The 23,024-nt window shown below is 31.0% G+C and overlaps 2 protein-coding genes across 8 annotated transcripts; both read left to right on the top strand.

The window, feature by feature from the left end:
- The first annotated feature begins 263 nt into the window (after nucleotides 1–263).
- On the top strand, nucleotides 264–11,164 carry LOC149890700 (TNF receptor-associated factor 3-like). Of its 7 annotated transcripts, none has more exons than XR_016450783.1 (8): nucleotides 266–407; nucleotides 2,537–2,681; nucleotides 3,641–3,785; nucleotides 4,190–4,348; nucleotides 4,535–4,678; nucleotides 5,113–5,985; nucleotides 6,247–6,720; nucleotides 10,487–11,164. XR_016450783.1 is itself a non-coding variant. In XM_090082096.1 (7 exons), the coding sequence occupies exons 2-6, from the start codon at nucleotides 2,509–2,511 to the stop codon at nucleotides 5,971–5,973; spliced, it is 1,482 nt and encodes a 493-aa protein (XP_089938222.1). In that variant the 5' UTR covers nucleotides 264–1,011; nucleotides 2,125–2,508; the 3' UTR covers nucleotides 5,974–5,985; nucleotides 7,753–11,164. The 7 variants fall into 7 exon arrangements, 1 of the variants encoding a protein (XP_089938222.1); XR_016450780.1 differs by having other exon boundaries at nucleotides 6,800–11,164; XR_016450782.1 differs by lacking the exon at nucleotides 266–407 and adding an exon at nucleotides 1,938–2,035.
- Nucleotides 11,165–11,299: 135 nt separating this feature from the next.
- Nucleotides 11,300–15,386, top strand: LOC149890699 (uncharacterized). The gene is made up of 3 exons (XM_090082098.1): nucleotides 11,300–11,950; nucleotides 12,130–12,335; nucleotides 14,986–15,386. The coding sequence occupies exons 2-3, from the start codon at nucleotides 12,142–12,144 to the stop codon at nucleotides 15,107–15,109; spliced, it is 318 nt and encodes a 105-aa protein (XP_089938224.1). The 5' UTR covers nucleotides 11,300–11,950; nucleotides 12,130–12,141; the 3' UTR covers nucleotides 15,110–15,386.
- The last annotated feature ends 7,638 nt before the right edge of the window (nucleotides 15,387–23,024 follow it).

Raw genomic sequence — 23,024 nt, 5'->3', positions numbered from 1 at the left:
CTCAAATACTAAGTTTACTAAAGTCTAAAGTTTACTTCAGCTGAAAATTTCAAAAAATTGATAATGAAAACCTCAAGGCAATTTTCGCATGTTCAACATGCGAAAATTGCCAAATGTGTCAACATGATGTTGACACATCACTTAAGTAATGCTTAAGTAAGCATTACTTAAGTAATGCTTAAGTAAGCATTACTTAATGCTTAAATAAGCATTTCATAACTAATGTGTCAACATGCGAAACATTTCTTGATTGTGAAACGTTACTCAAGATGCGTCAACGTTACAATGCGTTTATTTGCCCACGCTTAGTATTACTACGCCTGCGCATTGTAAACATTCACAGAACAAGTCATTTTATGGTGTGTTCGCAGAGATCAAGGCGATTATATATTCCAATGGAACTTAAGGTACTTTATTTTATTTGTCGGGCCGATGAAATAAAACGATACCGATCTAAAGCTGATATAAAACATGTCGGTAAGACATCGGCCCGACATCCATGTATTATTAGGGTAGCTGGAAAACACCAGATAATACAGCAGGAAAACTTCTAGATCTACCAAAAAGTCATACAAAAAATTTTTACACTAATTATAACACAACCCAATACAGAAGAATCCGTTATTTTAAGTAACTTAAACCTTTGTACAACTGCTTGAAGAATCATCTTTTTTTTTTTTATCACTGACATTTTACTTTTTGTCTATATTTTGTTGCTAATTTTTTTTCCCGTTAAGTCTTATCGCTATCGCAAGTTTCAAGGTTTTTCCTGAAATCTGCAATTTTTTGATGCTTCCAGGCTTATCTATTTTTTCCACTGAAAAAACAGCAAAACTAGAGAAGGGTGGAAGCAAATGTTAATGAATCCATAAAACAAGGTATTTATGGATTCATAAATATTTGTATTTTTTTAATAACTCCCTATACCACAGGTGACCGCAGCAATCCCTTTGTATTCTAAAAATAAAAATGTTAGTTAACTGAAAAAAATACATTTCTCTTTGAAACTCGGTGGAACACTTTTTTAGCTGATATTTAAAATTAAAAGAATATGAATACATTCTATTTTATTTTTTAAAATTCTTTTAATTTAAATAAAAAAAAATCAGATTTTAATTTTTTTAAAATATATTTGAAATATACAAAGTTAAAAGATTATCTTAAATATAGACTTTTATTTTGATAAGGAAGTCTCCATTTTTACTGAATAAAAATCTCTCATTAATCAGATTTCTTTGGAAATAACATCAAATTTTTTAACTTTAATATAAATTGAAATTGGCGCTACTGTAGTTTCTCCCCCCCCCCCCCTTTTTATGATTGTTTCTGATAGAGAATTTTTTGCTGATTCAGAAAAATATAAAAACATAGACCTGAAAATCAATGGAAAGTGCTCTTATTCGAAGTCAAAGTCGTAAAAAGTCCCACTAAAAACCCTAATATTCGCCATTTTGAAAATAATAAGTTAATGATCTTTTTGCTGACCAAAGCAACACATAAATAAATCGTAAAAGTATGTTTATCTAGCGCAATTTTTTGTGGCAATCAAAATACCGCTTTTTGATTTATTAGAGAATAAACTATAATGCAAGTAATGCACTTTTGTAATAAGTTTTTAAAAAGAATTTAACAGTTTTGTTTCCTAAAAGAAGAACTCTTGAAATTTAGTTCATAATTGTTTTATCACATGTAAAATTTATAAAATGTAACCCTCAAACCGTTTTCTTAATAAAAAAAACCAGCATACAATACAATAATAGTTATTTACCAATTTGTCTACATTCTCACATTCTACGTTCAACTTTTATTTGAAATCTTCCATTAATTTCATTTCGTTATAACACTTTCGTTATAATACTTAAAAACAATAATGCAAAGGCTGATGGAAACCAGGTCTAATTATTGCGCAATGTAACGGTAATTAGTTTTCGCTAAAAATGAAAGCGTTTTGAAAAAAAATGGCGAATATTAGGGCTTTTAGTGGGACTTTTTACAACTTTGACTTCGAATTAGAGCACTTTCCGTTGATTTTCAGGTCTATGTTTTTATATTTTTCTGAATCAGCATAAAATTCTCTATCAGAATCAATCATAAAAAAAAAAAGGGGGGGGGGAGAAACTGCAGTAGCGCCTTGAAATTTAAGTTTTTAACTATAAAATATAATTTTTAAGAGAAAGCTTTTATTACTTTTTGTATAACCATTGTAATTTAATGTTGTTAAAAAAAAGGGCAAAATTTTTACAAAAAATTGTGATACCATTTTTTTTGTTTGAAAAGCCATTTTTTTTGTTTTGAGTCACTGTGTGTCATAGTTAATCTAAGAAAATCCCCAAAAATCTTCCAAAAAATTATTTACTTTATCAAACAACGTATTATAATGACATAATATAATGACATCTAAAATGATGACATCTAAAATGATGACATCTAAAATGATGACATCATTTTTTCAACATATTATTTAGAAGATAAGAAAGGTAGATTCATTATGCAGAAAATTTCGAATCTATGGCAATTAATATTTTCAAACACCTAGGTTCTGAAAATAAAGTAGAAGCTATTCCTGTTAAAAAAGTTGATGAGAAGTATTTTTGTCAAATCTGCAATCAGTTACTTTTTAAAGTTGTTCAAACAGAGTGTAGTGAGAGATTTTGTAAAGCTTGTGCCAACATATTATCAAGGTATGCTTTTATATGGTTCTATTTGTTCTATACATAGTTGATTTGTTCTATATATAGTTGATTTGTTCTATACATAGTTGATTGTTCTATACATAGTTGATTAGATCTATACATAGTTGATTAGTATAGTTATAAAAACAACTTTGAAAGGAGCAAGTTGAATAAGGTGATCTTGGATCATCTAAAAAATGATCCTTTGAACTTGATGAAGTGACATGTGTTTCAAAAGAAAATCTTCTAGTTGCTTTGACTGTATAAATGCTTCAATAACAGTTACTGATTTCAGTGGAAACTCTATTGTTGAACACCTGCAGTTGTTTAAACTTTAGCCGTTTTTTTCTGTTATATCTTGTGTTGCACCACTAAAGAAAGTAAGAAGGCTAACTCCAGAAGTCTGTTAAACAGGCACCAAAAATGCCATTAAAACTTCTTTAGAGCAGGTTACTAACTTTTAGCATTGATGTATCTTTAGGTAATGAAAGTCTAGCATTGGATTTCTCTGCAAGGAAGGCTGAGAACTTAAAAATTTCATAGGTTACATACAAAATAGTAATTAGAAGATATAAAAATGTAAATGTTGAAGCTAGACTTGTTAAAGATAAGTGTTCAGAATGTCATTTGGTTTGAACTAAACTGGACAATTCTTTTAGTGAAAAAGGTGCTGTAAAAGTAAATGCAATATTTTATGTAAAGTTTAAAAATGTTAATAAATGTTCACTTGCTACTAAAATCCCCCTATGCTACATTTACATTAGTTTTTAATTTTGTAATATTTGATTATGACAAAGTTTGTTACTCCATTGAAAATGTTTTTGTTTTATTAACAGTTAATTTAATCTAATTTTGAAGTATTGTATTTACTCTTACTAACTCAAGCAATAACTGTTGTTAATTTATGTTTTAGTTTTTTTTTGCTGAATGATAATGAGAAGTTGATATATTTTTTTATTAATTGCTAGTGAGGAATGTATGTGTCCTATTGAGAATTCAAAGTGCAAATACTTTTTTGACAAGTTTGCTGATAAAGAAATTCTTACTTTGGAGTTTAAGTGCCCTTATTATCCAAGTTGTAACTGGCTTGGCTCGTTGAGTCAACTGAAAGAAGTAAGTATTTTTGAAAGTTATCTTCTCAACAACGATTATTGGGTATGGTTACTCTTATGCAATAAATTCTAAGTTTATGTACAATTTTGTAAAAAAGTTGAAATGATCTATTTTTATTACCAGAAATTTATGCTTAAAAGGACTTTTGTTAAATTTTTAAGAGCATGGGATCCAAAATTATGCAAAAGAGAAATGTCAAAATATTACAATTGAAAGATAAAAATAGGATTTGAGTTTTCATTTTATAGAACTTAAAAATATATTATTAAATGCTTGATTTCCTCAATGTTTTAAAGAGGAAAACCAAAAGTAACAAAGCCTTGAACTCTATGTTTGCATAAAAACTCTTATTTAGCCACTGTAAGAATTCTGAAACTTATCTAAATCAAGTTAACATTTTCCAGGTACACTTCAATACTTGTGATTATGCAACTGAAGTTTGTGATAATTGTAAAGAAGAAGTAATAAGAAAAGATCTAGTTGAGCATAGATTAACAGCTTGTGCACATTCTTTTTCCCTCTGCAAGTTTTGCAATGAGGAAGTTCCTGCTAAAGAAAAAAAGGTTAGCTTTCTAAATAATTGATAGATTCTAAATTCTATAAACTGAGCAACAAAAAATGTATTTCATTTTGATAGTTTTTTATTATTCTAGTGTGATAAGATAACTTACAGAAACATATGATATTTTTAGCTCAGAAAAGCTAACAGTTTTGCATGTTCATTTGAAAATGTTCAGTAATCTTTCTAGAAACATTCATGTCTGAAGTTACCAACCAAATGCATGCTTGGATGTGGAGCAACCTTTTTAAAAGAAAACTTAATATCTCATATTGAAGAGTGTGAGAGTTCGAAAAAGAGTTGCATATATAGGCTAATTGGATGCAAAGCTGATGTAAGTACTGTTTTAAGCTTCATAAGGCTTTTGGCATTAGGGATAGATGCTTGTTGTTAATGTAGTTGTGAGATTTCATACTTGGGATTGCAACTTCCTCTGCTCTGAAGAAAAATACTTAAATTCTTGACAATTGCCAAATCATAGTCTCAGCAAATATTTAAATATTTTTGTTATAACTGAATGATTGAATAAGCAGCATCCTTTTTTCTTATGTCTTATTTCTTTAAAACAAGATTTATTTGCAAACAATCTTGAATTAAAAATACAAAAAAGCCCTTGAACTAGCTAAACCTTTTTGGAAAAGCAAAACTAATTTTATTATTGCATCTTTAGCAGGTTTTATTATGGGAACTATACTATATAATAGTTATATATGAACTTTAATAGCTGCATATTTAATTTGATTAACATTCATGTGTTTTGTTTTGCAGGTTTCCAGCTCACTTGATGCTCATTATGAGTCAAGTTTTGACATTCACAGTCGGCTCATGATGGTTTTTGCAGAGGAAATGAAAATCACGCAGATGAAGTTAGAAATAGAGTTAAACAGTTTGAAAAAAGAAAACATTGCTTTACACAAACAATTGAATACAGCTTCACAAACCATCCAAACAATCAAGACTGAGTTGAGCGAGTCATATAAACGTATGGAAAAACAGGCAGATGAAAATGCAAGTCGTTTTGCTGCATTAGAGTTGCTTATAAATGATCTAAAACAAGTTAATTCCAAAAAAACACCATTTGATGGCTACAATCAAAAGTTAAGTACAATTGAAAGTACACATGAAAAGTTAAATAGTAGTTTCAATGATCTACAACTCAGCCAGCAAATTTTAGAAAATACCTCATATGATGGTCTTCTTTTATGGAAAATATCATCATATAGACAAAGATCAAAAGATGCATTGTCAGGTGTAGTGCCAGCATTACACAGTGCACCATGCTATACATCACGCTTTGGGTATAAGTATTGTCTTCGGCTATATTTGAACGGTGATGGAGCAGGCAAAGGATCGTATATTTCTCTGTTTTTTGTGTTAATGAAGTCTGATTATGATGCTCTTCTTAAATGGCCCTTTCAAAACAGAGTAACATTCCGATTGCGAGCAAAAAATCCAGATAATGATGTTGTGGAGTCATTTGTTCCTGACAAGAACTCATCTAGTTTTTCTAAACCTATCCGTGAAATGAATATTGCTGCTGGTGTTCCATTATTTGCAAAAAAATCAGACATGAACGAAAACTTCATTTTCGATGATGCAATTTATATTGAAAGCAAGATTCACTTGTAGGAAATGCACAAGGTAAGAAGTTTTTGGTGTAAGATTGTTAGTGGAGAAAGCTGTAAAAGTTATATATTTTTGCATTACTTGTAAAAGTTGAAATTGAAATAAATCAGCTGAATATATTTTGATGGATGTGGTCAGTAAAAACTTCTGAAATGTAAAACAGTGGAGCGGTAATAATTTAAATATGAAATGTTGGAGTATTCTTAATAACAGGTTATAGAAAGAAGTATATAAAGTAAAATATCGGATTGTAAATAGTTTTAATGTTTTTTTAAGGATGAAAGAAATTTATATGTTCCATTTGGAAAGGAGTGAAATTAAGAAGATCACTGTTTCCACATAATATTCTAAAAAGTCTGCAGTTCTTTCATGCCCTCCTAACAAGATTCAAGGTTAAAAGAGATATGAAAAAAGAACCTGTGAATGCATTTTAGGTTTGGTCAAAACACCTTGGTTCAAAGGAGGATTTCATGTGATGTCAGAAAAGAATGAATTCTCAAAAACCTTATTTAGGTAGGCAAGAACTGTTCAGGTTTTAGTAGAAGCAAATGCAAGGTAACAGCTAATGACAAGGCACCTTAAAGGGGATTTTACTGCATTTTTGAAAAAGCTGTTCAAATTGGTTTGAATAACTAAATTTGAAGCAACAAGAAACACTCATATTAAGACAAACATGATTTTTGTTTTTTTGGAAGACCAGGAGGACAGAAACACCTCACTTTGGGATCAGAAGACAGAAAATTCACGAAGGTGGGTATATTTTGCTATTTTATTAAAATATGTTATGTATAATATATATTTCTTATGAAAATGTCTGGAAATGTCATAGCTACAGTGAGTCAGATCTCCTCATTCCTCTCCAAAAATGGCTGATTTAAATCTTCAAGGTTGTAGAATTGAAATCACTAAATGCAAAGCCAGTGCTTCAATTTCTTAAGGAAAGATGAAAAAAATGACTGACTAGACTGCAGGTATTATCAAATCAGATATAAGTAAGTTGTGGAAGGATCCCCTTGTTCCTGTTTAATTCAATTTGATGGCAAGAGTTTGTTCAAAATGAACCAGAGGAAAAATTTGAAGAATGAAAGATCAGCTGTGTTTGTGAACATTGAGGGAGAGTCACAGTAATGGCAGTTTTAGATCCAGCAATTAAATTGTCTTAAAGTTGATGACCTTTGATGACTGTTGAGTCTTATCTTAAAATATTGAGCACAATCCACTTTGGTGAACTTTTCACTTCCATTAGCTGTTAGTTTGAAATAATAGAATTAATTTATCAAACATAACTTCTTTTATGGATCAAACTAAGGGTCTGCATTTAAGAATGTTTTTTCATTTCAAATAAGCTTTTAGGTTCTATCAACCTATCCTTAAATAAAAACAACAAAAAGATTTTTAAAAAGTTGTTTGAAATTTTGAAAAATTAATCTCATCAATAAATGTTTTTGTTAGAGATGGGATGTGCTATTGCATGTTGTTTATTTACTAAATCTAAATGATTTTTGCATTTGGCAATGACAATGACATTTGTCAATGACATTGAATACCTGCATTGATAATGCAAAGGTCACTGTATATCAGATGTACAAGTGTCAAGACATATACATTCCATGTCTCCACAAAAATCAATAGCACTTATGTTTTGAAATTATTTCTCTTTGTTTTATGATTTAGTTTTCTAAACTGCCTAGTTGGGGAGACTCTGTATGAGCCATGTACAAAGTGATCTTTAAATCATGTTGCACCTCATTGTATTAAACAATTTTTTGTTTTTATAAAAAGCAGGCAAGCTGTTGGCCAAAGCTGCATCATAAATTCTTTACTGTGCTGCTATCTACTCTATAACTATTGCTCAACTTAATATTGGGTTGGAAAGAAATTTCTTTTGCACTTGCACCATTACAAATGGATCTCATTAGAGCATGGAAAGTTATGATTTTTTAAAACCAAGCCCGAATCACATGGAACCTTTCTCCACTTTGGTCTTCAAAGTTCTCATTTGAATATTTGCTACTACCACCAAGATCTGCACTAGAGACCGTTTCACCCAGGCTCACGCCAAAGGCTGCGTCACGACCTCCACGCCCTCCTACTCGTCAAAGCTTCGCTATTTGCCTTGACGGCCGAGTATATCCATTAATAATATCCATTTTCAGGGCTAGTTGATTTGGCAAGTGTTATCAAATTTGGTTCAACGTTTTTGTTTCAATGACTTCCAACTCGAGATCCTGATCTCTTTTGGTTGATAGTTTGTAATTTGTTGAAAAATTTCAACTTTTCATCAAAAACAAATATTTTTTCTATCTCTGTATGCTGAATTGAAAGAAACTAAAACATAAGTTAAAGCCAACAAGTTATGAAATAAATTCTAATCACTGCAACAATGTAAAAGCTATCGATGAGTACATTGGTCCAAATTATGCCGTTATTAAAATTCATATTTTATGCAGCACTTTCATTTGGTCTAAATTACAGAAAATTTGACGGATGAAAATTCTCGTAATTCCAATTATGTGAATACAGGATTCAAAAACAGTGGTGAAATTAATAAAATGATATTTTCAAGATCCTGCTTCTGATTTTACATGCTATCATTCAGAGAAAGAGTAAAGGAAAGTTTGCTCCAAATCTGAGTTAGTTGTCTCTTAATATCTTTTACAGACAAACATGGCATATGGATTTAAAAATTGTTCCCTAGTACATTTAGATAAAAATGTTTCTATGCAGAAAAAGAAACCATTGCAGATGTTTTACTTTCCTTTTAGATGTCAGAATCTGATTTTTTCAAACTTAAAAAAAAAATGATCAGAGATATTTTCTTTTTTTTTCCCTCAAATAAATAACATTTTACCTGAAAATAAGTATAAAGCCTGTAGTCTTACCTTTTTTAAAAAAAATAATAAATGGGTAACAAATAACCAAGAAAAAAAGTTCAAGAAAACATTTCTATTTTAATCGCTCTCAAACACTCTGAAATCACCCTTTTCTCCTATTTTGAAGGACAAGTTTTTAACAGCTTTGCTCTTGAAGCAAACATTAAAGTCTTCTGAGAAAATTTTTACATATTTACTCAGACTTAGCTGGGTATGCACTTGTGTTTTTAATATTTCCTTAAAATGACTCCCTCTGATATGCATGTGTATTAGGCTTTCAAGGAGATGAATGAGGTCCAGGTTAATATGGTGGACTTCTGTAGAAGGGCAATTCCATTTGTTTCATTTAAAATTAGCAAAGATAAGGAAAGTTCTGTGACTAAAACTAAGAATAATGGTATAATTAACTTTTAATTATACCATTAGATTTGGGCAAGTTATTTTTAGTGCTTTTTTCTATCAAAAAAGAAAGATTACAAATTAAATTACCCTTATAGTGCGCTGTAGGGAGCTGTAAACAAACCAACAATGGTATTAGCTTTTTTTGTATGAATAAACCATTCAATCATATAATAATTACCGACAAAAGAAAATTGAAATTGTTGTAATAAACTATTTTTAATAGATTCAACAGATAACAATAAATTAATACCAGTTCAGTAACAAGCTTAATAAAAAACTGATTTCCAAAACAATAACTGATCAACAATTTGCTTCACAAATAAGCATCAAACTTGTTGAGTTATGGGGAAAAAGTGAACCCTAAACTCCCCTTGATACATGAGACACTTTTTAAAAGAGTTTGTGTACTGAAAACAAAAAATCAAAAGGGAACAAAACTAATATTGTTTATTAGGAAAAAGTTTTGATTTGTTGTTTGATTTATCAGTATGTAAATGTGAACTGCCTGTAGATAAATGTAATGACAGGTATTGTAAAAACTTATTCCTCAAGTTTTGAATTTTTAAAACATTATTTATCATCCTAATTTACTTTGAGACAATTTTTTGCATATTTAATTCTTATATGTAAATAATATTTTACAATTTAAATGTAAAATTTCTGCAGATCAGTATGATGTGATATTAAAGGCTGCAAAAAAAAAAAAAACAAAAAAAAACAACATTATTCATTTGTGATGAAAAAAGAAAGGTATTTAACAACATAACTTTTAGGTTACATTAATATTTAGTTGATGATTACCAAAATTGGATTATCTTTTTTAAGAAAGTTGAAATACTAGTGAATGAAAGGGGGGAACTTAAAAGACCAAAAAGCTAAAAAAGGTGGAAAAGGGTCATTTCAGATTGCCAGTTGATCAAAAAGAAAAATTAAACATAAAGAGAAACCAATTAAATGGAACATTGAATAAACAAAAATCTTGTGTTGAAAGTCTTGACAAATCAAATTTAGAGGTCAGTATGAATATAAGTATTTAGATTCATTATTATTTTTTTGTTTTAGTTTTATAGTAATTTTTTTACTTTTTCTTTTGTGTTTCTTTTTAGTAATTTTTAATAATTTAAAAGAAGTGCCTTCTTATTCTTGGGTTTTATAATATTTTGTACCTTCCATATTAGATTAACAGAATTAATGGTATAATTTTTTAATTTAACTGTTTTAATCTGTTTATTTTTGTTTAGTGTGATAATCAATCTTTTGATGCCAACATTTGTGATGATGATGGTCTAAAGTGTTACAATTTGGAAGGTGAACCAATAATAATATCAGGAATTGAAAAAGAAGAACATCTTACATTTACTGCAGTGAGTGGAAAGTAGGCAAGAAAATATTTGACACAAAATTATTATGAATGGAACTAGAGTTACTAAAGCAAAATTAACTAAAGAAGTTCTAGAAGAGTTTAACAACGTGGAAGCTTTTGAAGATATGGTTCTTGAAAATGCAAGTTCAAATACTGATGTAGACAATGTCCTAATTTTTCAGTTAGAAAAAGTTATAAATGGAATGTTACATTTAGTAGGATGTGATCTCCACTAAAATGAATTACCATTTAGTTAAGTAATTACTTTATTTGATGGAAAAACAATTGATTCAAAAGGTTCTAGAGATTCTAGAAGATTCCATACATGAGCTCCCTATATAAGTATTTCTGATTTAAGTAATGATCAAAGAAAACTATATGAATATACTGTCAGTATAAGTACAGGCCAATAGTTATTTATTTAAAATGCTGTATTGTTTTTGGTTTGCTGGGATCTTTGCTGAGAAGATATTTAGGAAGAGGCTGATTTGTAAAGACCATTAATTTCTCAGGGAGAATTTTTTATTTTTTGTTTTTCTAAAAAAAAATTTTAGTGCATCATCTTTCTTTGGTTTGGGGCGCTTTTAACAATTTTTTTGTCTATTGATGATTATTAATTTTGTAAAACTGGCGCTTTGATTTCATGAGATCAATATCTTATGGCCCTTAATTTTGATAATTTAAACATACTAATCAGTTTTTGATCTGAGAGGTGGCATGTTCAGCATCCCAACCCTATTGTTTTAATGGTGGCAGCAAAGAACCTCATAAATTCTATATATTACATTTATAAGCCAGTTTTTGAAACAAGCTACATTTAACTTAAGCTTCTGTACCTGCACAATAATTCTGAATTTTGTCAGTGTTTTGTTATTTTTAAATATTGAAGCCCAAATCAGTTTTTTTAACTAATTTTTTTGAAATTGTGATTGGTTTTGTACATAGAATCTTCCACACCCATACCAATATTTGGTATAGGTGTGGAAGATTTTTTTGTGTATCTTTTTTTTATTTTTATTTTTTTGCTGCGTTTAAGAAGTTTAATTCTTATTTCGCATTTAAACGTTCCGAAGTTTATTTATAAAAATGTCATAATTAACAAAATACTTGTGAGAGAAGAGCTTGAAAAAAAGGTTGGTAACAAAGGTTGTATTTGGAAAACTCCTTCACGCTTTATAAACAAATATTTCATGACTAGGGTAGTTTTTTAGAAGAAAAAACTACCCTAGTCATGAAATATTTGTTTTCTCTTCGTGTACTCTTCGTGAACAATTGGCTACAGCTTCACAAACAAATCAAACGATCAATATCGAGTGGAACGAATAGAAAGAAAATGTAAAAAGTAAGTCAATAAAAATGCGAATCGTTTTGCTGTGTTAGAGTTGCTTGTAAATGATCTCAAAGAACTAAATTCCAAGAAGATATCTTTAGGTTTTTACAATCAAAAGTTAAGTTCTTTTGAAAGTTCGCATGAAAAGTCAATTAACTGAGTCTAAATGTCAATGTTTAAATTGATTTTAGAAAATACCTCGTATGACGGCCATCTTTTGTGGAAGATATCATCATATAGACAAAGATCAAAGTATGAATTGTCAAGTGTACTGTCAGCATTACTCAGTGCACTGTGCTATACCTCGGAAGCGTAGTATAGCATGGTGTACTGTGCAATGCTTTGCAAATAACAGGACGATAGTGAGTAAAGAATATCGTGGAGTCATTCGTTCCGGGTAAGAATTCATCTAGTTCTTCTAAACCTATCCGTGAAATGAGTATTGTTGCTATTTGTAAAAAAATCAGACATTAACGAAAAGTTTATTTTAGATGATGCAATATGAATTTGAAGTAAGCTTCAGTTGTGGCAATTTTATCAATTTAAATATTTTGCAATATTTAATGTATTAAATGCAAAATGGTAGTTGGATGAGTTTTCCAACTACCATTTTGCGATATTTAATACATTAATTACCGTTATTTTGCGATATTTAATACATTAAATATTGTTATTTTGCGATATTTAATACATTAAATATCGTCATTTTGCGATATTTAATACATTAAATATCAATAAAGTAGGGCCCTGCAAATCGCTTCGATTCGATTCGATTCGCGAATCAAATGTCGCTTCAATTCGAGATTCAATTCGAAAAAAATGATTCGAGTTTTTCGAATCATTTTTTTATTTAAATTACTTTATGTTTTCATACAAACGGCGTTAAAAAGTTTTCAAAATATCAATATTTATGTTATCAGAAAATTCTGCGGTAGAGTAATTTTGGAACGTAAACATACTTTTCATTAAAATTAATTGTCGATTAGGGATTTAAACAGAGCGGAACGCAAATTAGGAACGCAAAAGTTAGGTTTTATTTTTTGCATCGTTAATGTTTGACTTCGCTTTCACTAATGTAATTTTAAATTCGATACTTGTGCTACATCAAGCTATTTTCGCATCAAGCTATAAAATGACTTCTAAAAAATTCGCAGTTAAAGAATTCTTTGAAATAAAAGGAGTATTCTGGCAATTCAAACAAGAAAATTGCAACAAAAAGTATTCTGTTCAGAAAACTGGAACTTTATCTCATCTATGGAACCATTTAAAACGTGACCATAAAAAACTACACGTAGAAGCAACAAAAAAGCGCACATCTACTACTAAAAGAAAAAAGAATTCCGATAACACAATCGAGCAATCATCAAGTTCCTCGTTAAATTCGTATTTTATTTGACCTCCAATAGATACAGTTATTAAAAAAAACTACGACCGTGCAGTGCTTAGATTTGTAATTGAAGATGGAAGATCATTTGAGACAACTTCTGGAACTGGCTTTATTAATCTGTGCTCGGTGCTTACTCAAGGGCAATATCATCCACCACACCCGACCACTTTATCTCGAAATTTAGGTGACATGGTCGATGATTTATATATTAACTTCCAACAAAGTATAAAAAGCCAGTTATTCTCCAAACCTAGCATCACTTTTGATCACTTTAAAGCCGACAATGGCGATAACTTTTTTGCTTCTACTTGCCACTTTATTTCATCCTCTTGGGTTTTAGAATCATGCTGTTTATCAGTTGTAAATCTGGAAGTAATAAATGCTTGTCACAAAGCTAGTTCCACTGAAGAAATTTTAAGAAACGTGCTGTCAAAATTTGACTTGACTTAAGATAATATTTTCCGAGCTACAACCGATACTACTCCTAGTATGCCATGCACACTTAAACTTCTTGGGATTGATTGACTAGGCTGTTGTGCTCATAAACTCCAACTTTGTGTGAAATCAGCTATACACAACCAACCACTTCTTGTTACATTAATTAGCAAGGCTTATAAAATAGTTGGATTTTTTCACTCATCATCAGTTGGACAGGCAGCTCTCAAAAAGTATCAGATTTCTCAAGGAAAACCTGAGTCAAATCCTCCAATGGATGTGGAAACGCGCTTTAACAGCACTTCTAACTTATTGGAATGGATTAAAAAAAAAAGAATGATTCTATAGAGATTGCTCTAGTTGAGTGTTCACAAAAAAAAAACTGTATGAAAGTGCCACCGACTTGTCGAACTGAAACACAAGTGCAATTATTAATAACAGTCGCTCCTATTTTTAATGCAGTATCTGAAGCCACTACTATACTAAGTGCGGAAAAAAGCGTAAGCATTAGTTTAGTTTATCCGTGCATTACAACTTTGAAAAATTATCTTCGCTTGATGGATAAAAGAGGGATGGGTAAATTTGTTGACGATCTTACTACGCAGTTGAAAATGAGGTTTGATTTAAGTGAAGACGTTTTTCTTACCGCTACTTTCTTAGACCCTCGATTTAAATCAGAAATGTTTACTTTGGCAGAGAAACAAATCGTAAAATCTTATCTGACATCTGAAAAAAAACACGATTTAAATATTACTATGATTCCCGCTGAAATTCAACTCGAAGTAGCAAATTTGTCATCTGAAACAAATGGAATTTTTGATAAAATGTTTGAACATATCACTAAAAATCGTACTCTACCAGAGAAAAGAACTTTAGATCAGCAATTACATTTTGAAACTACTGCATACATCGAAGAGAAAACGTTGGGACCATCAGATTGTTCTATTCTGTACTGGAAAAACAAACGTAACATTTTCCCTTTATTACCAAAAGTTGCAACTGATTTTCTTGCTGCTCAAGCTAAATTGTTCGTCTGAAAGAGTTAACTCTGTGGGAGGAGGAGTGATCGACAGTAAACGCAATTGTCTTTCCGAGCAAAATGCGGAACGGTTAATTTGGGCTAGAAGTAATAAAAAGAGTTTGTTAAAATAACATTCAAATTTTGTAATATTTTGTATAGTATACATAAAAATAAAGATAAAAAACTTAAATTTCTTTCAACTAGTGATTCGATTCGTGATTCGATTCGATTCGCGACTCAAAACCTGCTTCGATTCGAGATTCGATTCGAAACTAAAAATGCCGATTCGCAGGGCCCTACAACAAAGTCTGGAGAGGAAAACGGCTGAGTTTTATCAATAAAGGGATATATTGTTGGAGCATTCATAAGTAAAATATAATATTTTTGAGTATGGTTAACGATATTTTTCTAAAAGTAAATTATTGGATGATAAAACATAATTTTATCATAATTTTATCATACAAAAATTTATACTTTTTGTTTTTAGAATTTATATATAATTAACCGCAAAATTAACGCACCACATATAAATTCTGACTTATTTTGAAAAATATTATGTATTTCCCAGATTTATCAATTACAAAGATGATAATAATGTTTATAGTTACGCCTTTTGTAGGTTTTATTCCGTTTCCCTCATTTAATTTCGAAGTTAGAGTAGCTTTTCATAAGTAGCATTTTTTTTGCTGTAAAAAGACCTCACTTCTAAATGTGAGGTCTAATTACAGCAAAAACTCATCCGTTCGCAATGCGGCGTTCTAAACGAAATTTATGTCGTGATGAATGTGTTGCAATTGGTACTTTGTCCAATGAAGGATTAACAAATCGCGAACTTGGTAGAAGATTTGGAGTGTCTCATACAACAGTCGGTAGGGTTCTACAAAGTTTTTAGAGACCAATAATCACGCTAGACGACTTGGCCAAGGCAGACCACGAGCTACCAATGCCATGGAGGACCGATTTTTAATGCTTCGAACACTGAGAGAACGGTTCACTACTAAGAAGTCTCCAAATGCAACTTGCTGAGGTTCATGGAGTTGCTGTTACTCTAGATATTATAAGAAGAAGACTTCGTGCTTTAAATTTATGACCTCGGGCAGCAGCTACTGGTCCCAGATTGTCTGTAGACCATCGAAGAAACAGACTTGCATTTGCAAGGAGGCATATAAATTGGGAAATGCATGATTGGGGCAGGTTTTGTTTTGTTTGAGTCAAGGTTTTGGCTTGTAAGTTCTGATCGCCGCCCAAATCTCGCTTGTAACATTCGAAAAACCACTTTATATGGAGACGGCTCATTGATTGCATGGGGCGCAATATCTTTAACAACTCACACAGAGCTTTTTATTGTTGATGGTGGACGTCTGACTTCTCAACGACACATAGCAGACATTTTAGAACCTTTTGTGGTCCTTTTGCACCGTACATTTGAGATGGACTCCTTCTTATGCTAGACCACACACGTCACATATTGTAACTGAACACTTAAATGTTAATATTCAAGTTTTGGAGTGGCCAGCTTGCTGTCCAGATATGAACCCAATAGAGCATCTTTGGGAAATAGTGGAATGCTGTGTCAGAAGCCAACATTCACCACCTAACAGCCTAGACGAGAAAAAAGAAGAAACTATTAGATTGAAAGTATGCCACGGCGCTGTCAGGCTGTAATAACATCAAGAGTTGGTAACACTAGTTATTGATAAGTCAGAAACATTTCAATTTAAGCTCTATTAGTGTGCATAACAGTAATAATCATTTTACTTTATTTTATTAAACGAACCATATTTTTGGTTTGAGCTTTTTTTTCACCATCCTTAAACTCAAGTTTACTATTATCATCGAAAAAATTGTTTTCATGTGTTCTATTCCTAATTTATTTGTCAAAACGTATAACATTGACGACAATTGAAATAAATCGATATGTATAAGTGGTGCGTTAATTTTGCTGTTAAGTGTATTTCAATTTATTAATTTTAACTCTAAAAACTTGCGTTTGTAAAGTTCACAACATTTAAAACAGTAAACAAAAAAAAGATATCATAGGGTAGATTTGTATACCTCAAATACTAAAGGGAAATGACTGACGATACAAATGCTATTTAAAAAAAGTTTAATTAAAATAAAGGTCACTTAAATAATCGATTAAATAATTATTTCAGTTAATTTGCACTGAGCTTCCTTCCTTCCTTTTTTATTTTATTTTATAATGATGGTTAAGTAATTCGTTCTATTTTATAAATCTTACCAAATTTTTGTTCTTCCAAACACTGCTCTTTGCGCTAGTTAGTTCACTTTGAATATTGGTCGGTAAACCAAAAGCAAGTATCGAAACTGTTGACGAGAGTTTAAAATATCCTTTAAGCAGAACATCTGAAAGACAAGCCGGAGGCCTAGATGAGAATGGCAATGCAATAAATGTCGAGATTTACGAGTCGAAATTTTTCACCGAAAATAACATCGTGGTTACTGGCGTCAGGGATCATTGAGTTTTTGAGGCTATAGAGCGACATTTGTGACTCTGATTTCTTGTATAGGTACCTGACAGACGTAATGGATTTTACATAGTAGGTGAATAATCTCTGATGGTTGGACATCTTATGCTAATATTCCAAAAATTTAGAATGCTATTTAGACACATGATGTCATCGTTCACCAAAGAACTTTGTAGATTACAATGATTCAACTGTGCATGCTCAGTTCATCAAAAACACGTATGAAGAAGAAGTTGCGCCGTCAACACTGGACCAGTGGATAGCTTTTTCAGACGGTTTTTCAAAATTTTATGATGTAAGTAATTTATTAACTTAATCAAGCTAACAAGTTTTTTAAAAACTTTTACTCCGTCAGTTGCTTTTTCCCGCCGAAATTCTTTTCTTTTACTAATTTCGAATAAAACGAGAAATGCCAATCTAAGGATTACATTTGCGGTGGTGTTATTAAAATCTTTTTTCATTCGAGATTTACGACGATAAGCTAACCTGATAAAACGAGAAGTAATAATAAGTTTATGTAATTTACTAAAATTGTAACTTACATACACTTACTATAATTCATTTAACAATTTAATATCGTTTTATAGCATTTTATCGTATATTTTATAGAACTTTTTACCTTACTTAACATGTAACTATATATATATATATATATATATATATATATATATGTATATATATATACATATATATACATATATACATATATATCCTTGTATATACTTGTTCATACCTTATATTGTCACCTATAATGCAAGGTAAACTAATTAAAAAAACTAACACTTTTTCAACATTCAGTCTACTATATCCTTTATTCATCAGCATCAAAATTAATTTAACACTCATCCTGATTTGACTCTTCGAATAAACGGGTTTTTTGAAAATGTAAGAGCAAATTAAATTGCATTTTTTCGTAAAAGCGTCATTAATTGATTTGTAATTTCCTGACTAATTAAGTGAATTAATTGTAAGATATAATCGTAATAGTAAACTATTCACTGAGTTTCTATAGGGGCGTAGAGTTGACGAAAACAAGGTTAAACAAACGGTAAACTGTATTTCAGATTATAATGTTACAGTACCTCATTAGGCCGAAATGAAAAGAACTATCAACTTGAATTTTCGAAGCTCTTGAAGGGATTATTATATACACCTTCCTGATTCCAAATATGTTTCCGAGAAAAAAAAGTTAGTTCGAAAATTTTCTTCATTTAGCACAAAATGTTGAGATGATAGCATGCAAAATTTTGCGTTTTTACAGCACAAGTAATGTTTTTTCTATATGAAATTATCATTCTAAATGATAAGGTAATTTATTCAATTTAGATGTATTTTCATGAGTTTTCTTTTTTTTTTTTTTTTGGGGGGGGGGGGGGGGAATGGGCAAAATATTGAATAAAGATGGAACACAAATAAAACTAATGCCATTTTCTGGGAAAAGGCATTTGTTTTGCAAGTTGTTGTGAAAACTGCAAGTAAACATTTACTCTACTGTATTTAAAAAAAGCCTAATTCTGCCAAAACTCATGATGATTGCAGAAAAACAGTCTGTTTTTTCAGACTTCAAAAGGTGCTCTAGATAGCCCACTTCTTTTATGATTGATCGTGTCAAAGAACTGTTTTCTTCTCAAATCAAATTTACTGATCCAAGGGTAACGGTTGGATTTTAAGCACAATAGAGAGAATTTATCTCTGCCTTCACTGTTCAACTTTGACTCCATTAAAATTCGCCCTCCAACTAGAAGTCAAAGATCTAATTATCTTTTCTGCAAAATTGGCCATCTGAAGCTAAATGAAAACACCCCTTATCAGCACCTTAACCATCTACTGCTAATTAGCAACCCAAAGTTGAAAAAAGGTGCTCTGTTTGCTTTTCAATCATTGGAAAAGAATCCCCCATATGTGCAGCAAGTCCACCTTCCGAGAAAATATGAGGGAAGTTGTTTCTACTGACATGAAAAGAATAAATTGCTTTTTCTGTGATTGCAAAAGAGGCTTCTCCTTATGAAACTATTAGAATTGCACAGCCTGCTAAACGACCACTTCCAAATACTCCCGGTAAAAATCCAAGAAAATATCTTTTTCTTTTGATTAAATGCATTTGTATGTAAGTTAATAATTTTATGCTGTTTACGGTAAAAAAAGATTACTTAAACTCTTATATCACTTTTTTTAAACAAGCATGCTTGTTCCAAGAAGCTTTTCAGTGAAAAACCTAAGTTTCATGTTCAATCCAGCACAGGACTATCCAACACAGGAATACGGAAGCTTGCTACTACTCTAAATCAAGTTTCAAATGTCAAAATTGTTGAGACAAATTTCCGTGAAAAGTTTCTGCAACTTGGAAAGCAACTCTTGAATCACTTTAAGTAAACAACTATCAAAGTTTATAGTGATCAACAAATGCAAAAAGAACAAATTATGGTTCATTGCAAGGATCTTGGAGCGATTGAAAATGGAATCATGTTAAGGAGACAAGTTTACAACGATCACATGGTGAAGCTGGGCATCGATGGTGGAGGTCATCTCCTAAAGATCAGTCTTGTAATTCAGGAAGACCAAGCCACTCAAGCAAAATCCAAGCAAAAAGCTCTGGACAACACAATCAGCAAAAGACAACAGTGTCAAGCGTCAACTTCTGGTTGCTATTACTGAAGATATTCCTGAAAACTATGAAAATATCAAAACACTTCTTAAATTGATTCAACCGGACAATGTAGGTTTCATTGTCCCCTGTGACGTGAAACTTACCAACATCCTTTGTGGTCTTGCATTTCCATGCTAACACCTATCCTTGCACACTTTGCGACATTGGCTCATAAAATCTGTTCAAGAAAGGCATCTTCGAACATTTGGTGACCTTTGGAAATGCTTTTCAGCATTTAAGAATGCAGGTGAAGATTTAAAAAAAGCCAAACTTTTCAAAAGTATAATTCATGAGCTTTTGCTATTAGTTTCTAGCTCAACACTTGTTTTGGATTTGATTCCCCCAATGAAGCTCCATCTTCTACTTGGTGTTGTAAAACACCTTTTCAAAGATCTAAAGTAACCTAGGAAAAAAGCTGATGAATGGCCGGTCTCTCTTCATATTAAGTGCCAGCCATTCCATGGTGATCAGTTTGCTGGCAATGAGTGTCATAAGCTCTTAAAAAACATAAATGTTTTGCAAAGGCTTTCTGAGAACCACTGTGCTTTTGAAGTGTTTCTAGTAATTGACACACTGAGAAAGTTTGAATCTGTTGTAACATCTTGCTTTGAGAATCACTTTGATGATGGCTATGCTGAAAAGATTTCAAGCTTTCAGAGATCATTCCTTCAGTTGCAAAGGGTCATTGTGACTCTAAAAGCACATGTTGTGTTTCATCACATTCAAGATTTTGTTACTTCTCGAAAAGTCATTGGGTTAATACAGTGAGCAAGCTACTGAATCCTTACATCATTCGTTCAGCAAGCAGTGGAAAAGATTTAAAAGGCCAACCAACCACTCAGAATACGGAATCATGCTTGGTGGATTTAAACAGCAAATATTTGAAGAATAGAGAAGAAAAATCGGTTTTGGCTTTTTGCCTTTCTGAAAGAAAATGACAGTTCAATTTATCCTTTAACCAGAACATTTTTTCTAATTTGTAACTTTTATATTTATGTTTTCTTTGTCTCTGAATGCCTTTTTTAAGAATTCCAGGCTTTAAATTTTGTGCTAACAAAACATTTTGCTCGTTGTTAGAAATAAATAAACATTGAAAGTTCATGACAATATGCTTAAAGTGAATTAATTAGCTTGGATTTAATTTCATATGCTTAAAGTGAATTAATTAGCTTGGATTTAATTTAGAGTGATGATTTAATGTAGAAAAATATTACTAATGCTGTAAAAATGCAAAGTTTTGCATGCTATCATTTTAATACTTGTGCTGAACGAACGAGATAAGTTGATTTCAACTTTTATATTTTCAGGATCAGGAAGGTGTATATAATGTAATATATTTACAGAATCAGGAAGGTGTATATAATAATCCCTCCAGAGGCTTTTTTTTGGAAATTCAAGTTGATTTTTTTTTCATTTCTGTCTAATGTGGCACTCGTTTTCAGAGTGTTTATGGTAAAATTTTATTTGAAAGTTTAATTTGTCGTTTTTAAAAAAACGAAAACTGTTTCTAATAAAATGTGGTCAATAATAAAATAAAAAATAAATTAAAATTATTAAAATGATAAATTGGACAGAAAATTAAATTGTATTTTTAGAGCAAATTAAATTGCTTTTTTTGTAAAAACGTTAATTCGTAATTTACGATCTGACTCTAACTAACCTAATTGTACGTCTGATCTATGTGCGTGGAACGTAATTTTGAAAAATTTTTAAGAGTTTTTGAAATCATATTTTTACAAGTATTTTTATTTGCATTATTGAATATATAGAATCTATTGAGATTACTGATATCAAATAAAATTTGATTATATATTTAATTAATATCCGCAAAAAGGCAATGCTCCTACCAACCTATAAACTGGTCGGCAGCACATTTTTAACTCCTCTCAAAATTTCTTCTTAATTCCATATTCAACAATACAAACGTTCTACATTCTTTGTGTCGTCATCATTTCAAGATCCCCCTTATGACGATGGTTTGGTAAGGTCAACGAGGGTGATCAGGTTATTGTATATAAGTTTGAGGTTTAACAAATCACAGTTGGAATGGCAAAAGGTACTACTACAAGCATCAGACATCATTTCAGTAAAAGCACCCAGAAAAGTAGAAGCAGTTCCTTTCCAGTTAAGGGGCAATTGCTATTCCAACTACCTCTTAGTCTCAGTTCTCAGCAGTAAAAATCAAACTATTCTAATGCATGTGATTAATATTCTTTAATAGTACGTTACTAACGAACAGGGTTTGTAGAAACTTTTGCGATAGTAGTTATCGTAAGAAATGCCAGTTACGAAATTTTATGTCAAAAATAATGGAAACGATCGTAATAAATTCGTAATATAATCCGACTTCCTGTGTGCACCTCTTTGCTACATTTCCTGTCCGTGCATTAAAAGTTCCTTGATTAGAACTGCAACATGAATACAAAGTTGTAAAAACTAAGTTGTTTATGACATACTTTCTCAGTAGGTATATTAGGTAGTGGGTGAGTTTTTTGTAGATCGAAGGTCAACGTTTCAAGTTCTTCGATGCTTTTAGCTTCAGTGAGGTTTTGTTTTTTTTTCATACTACTTTAAAGCGCTTCTGCTTTATCTAGGTAAACATCACGTTTTGAAAAGCAATTACAGTTTTTATTGTGCTGCTGAAACGTATTTATTACTAATGATTATATATCCCCTGTTTTTTGAATTAAATCAAATGTTCACGGATAAGGTACTTCACTCTGCTGAAAGTTTTGAATTAGTTTTAATAAATTTCTCCTTTCTATTGTGTCATCTTCGCAGGTGAAGATATTTTAACAGCAGAAATGACTTAATCAAGAATATTCGAAAAGATCTAATAACACCAATATTATAGAGCGCAACGTAAATTTCTAAATAATGCATCTCACCTAATATCCATCATTTACAAAGTATATCAGTATTTTTAAATACAGCAGCAAAACTTCCAGATTAAGGTATTTAAACACAATCTAATGCAGAAGGATCCATTATTCCAGTAACTAAAACCTTTGCACAACTGTTTGAAGAGTTTTTTTTTTTTTTAAATCATTTTTTGTCTTATATTTCTCCTTTTTTTTTTTTTTTCCATTCAGTCCTCTTTATTTTTG

This window comes from Hydra viridissima, unplaced genomic scaffold (assembly GCF_058129835.1).
Source record: "Hydra viridissima isolate aposymbiotic clone 2 unplaced genomic scaffold, HvirCarnegie_v1 scaffold_3, whole genome shotgun sequence".
In the NCBI taxonomy this organism is placed as follows: Eukaryota; Metazoa; Cnidaria; class Hydrozoa; order Anthoathecata; family Hydridae; genus Hydra; species Hydra viridissima.
Note: the sequence above shows the minus strand (reverse complement) of the source record. Positions and strands in the feature narration are given on the sequence as shown.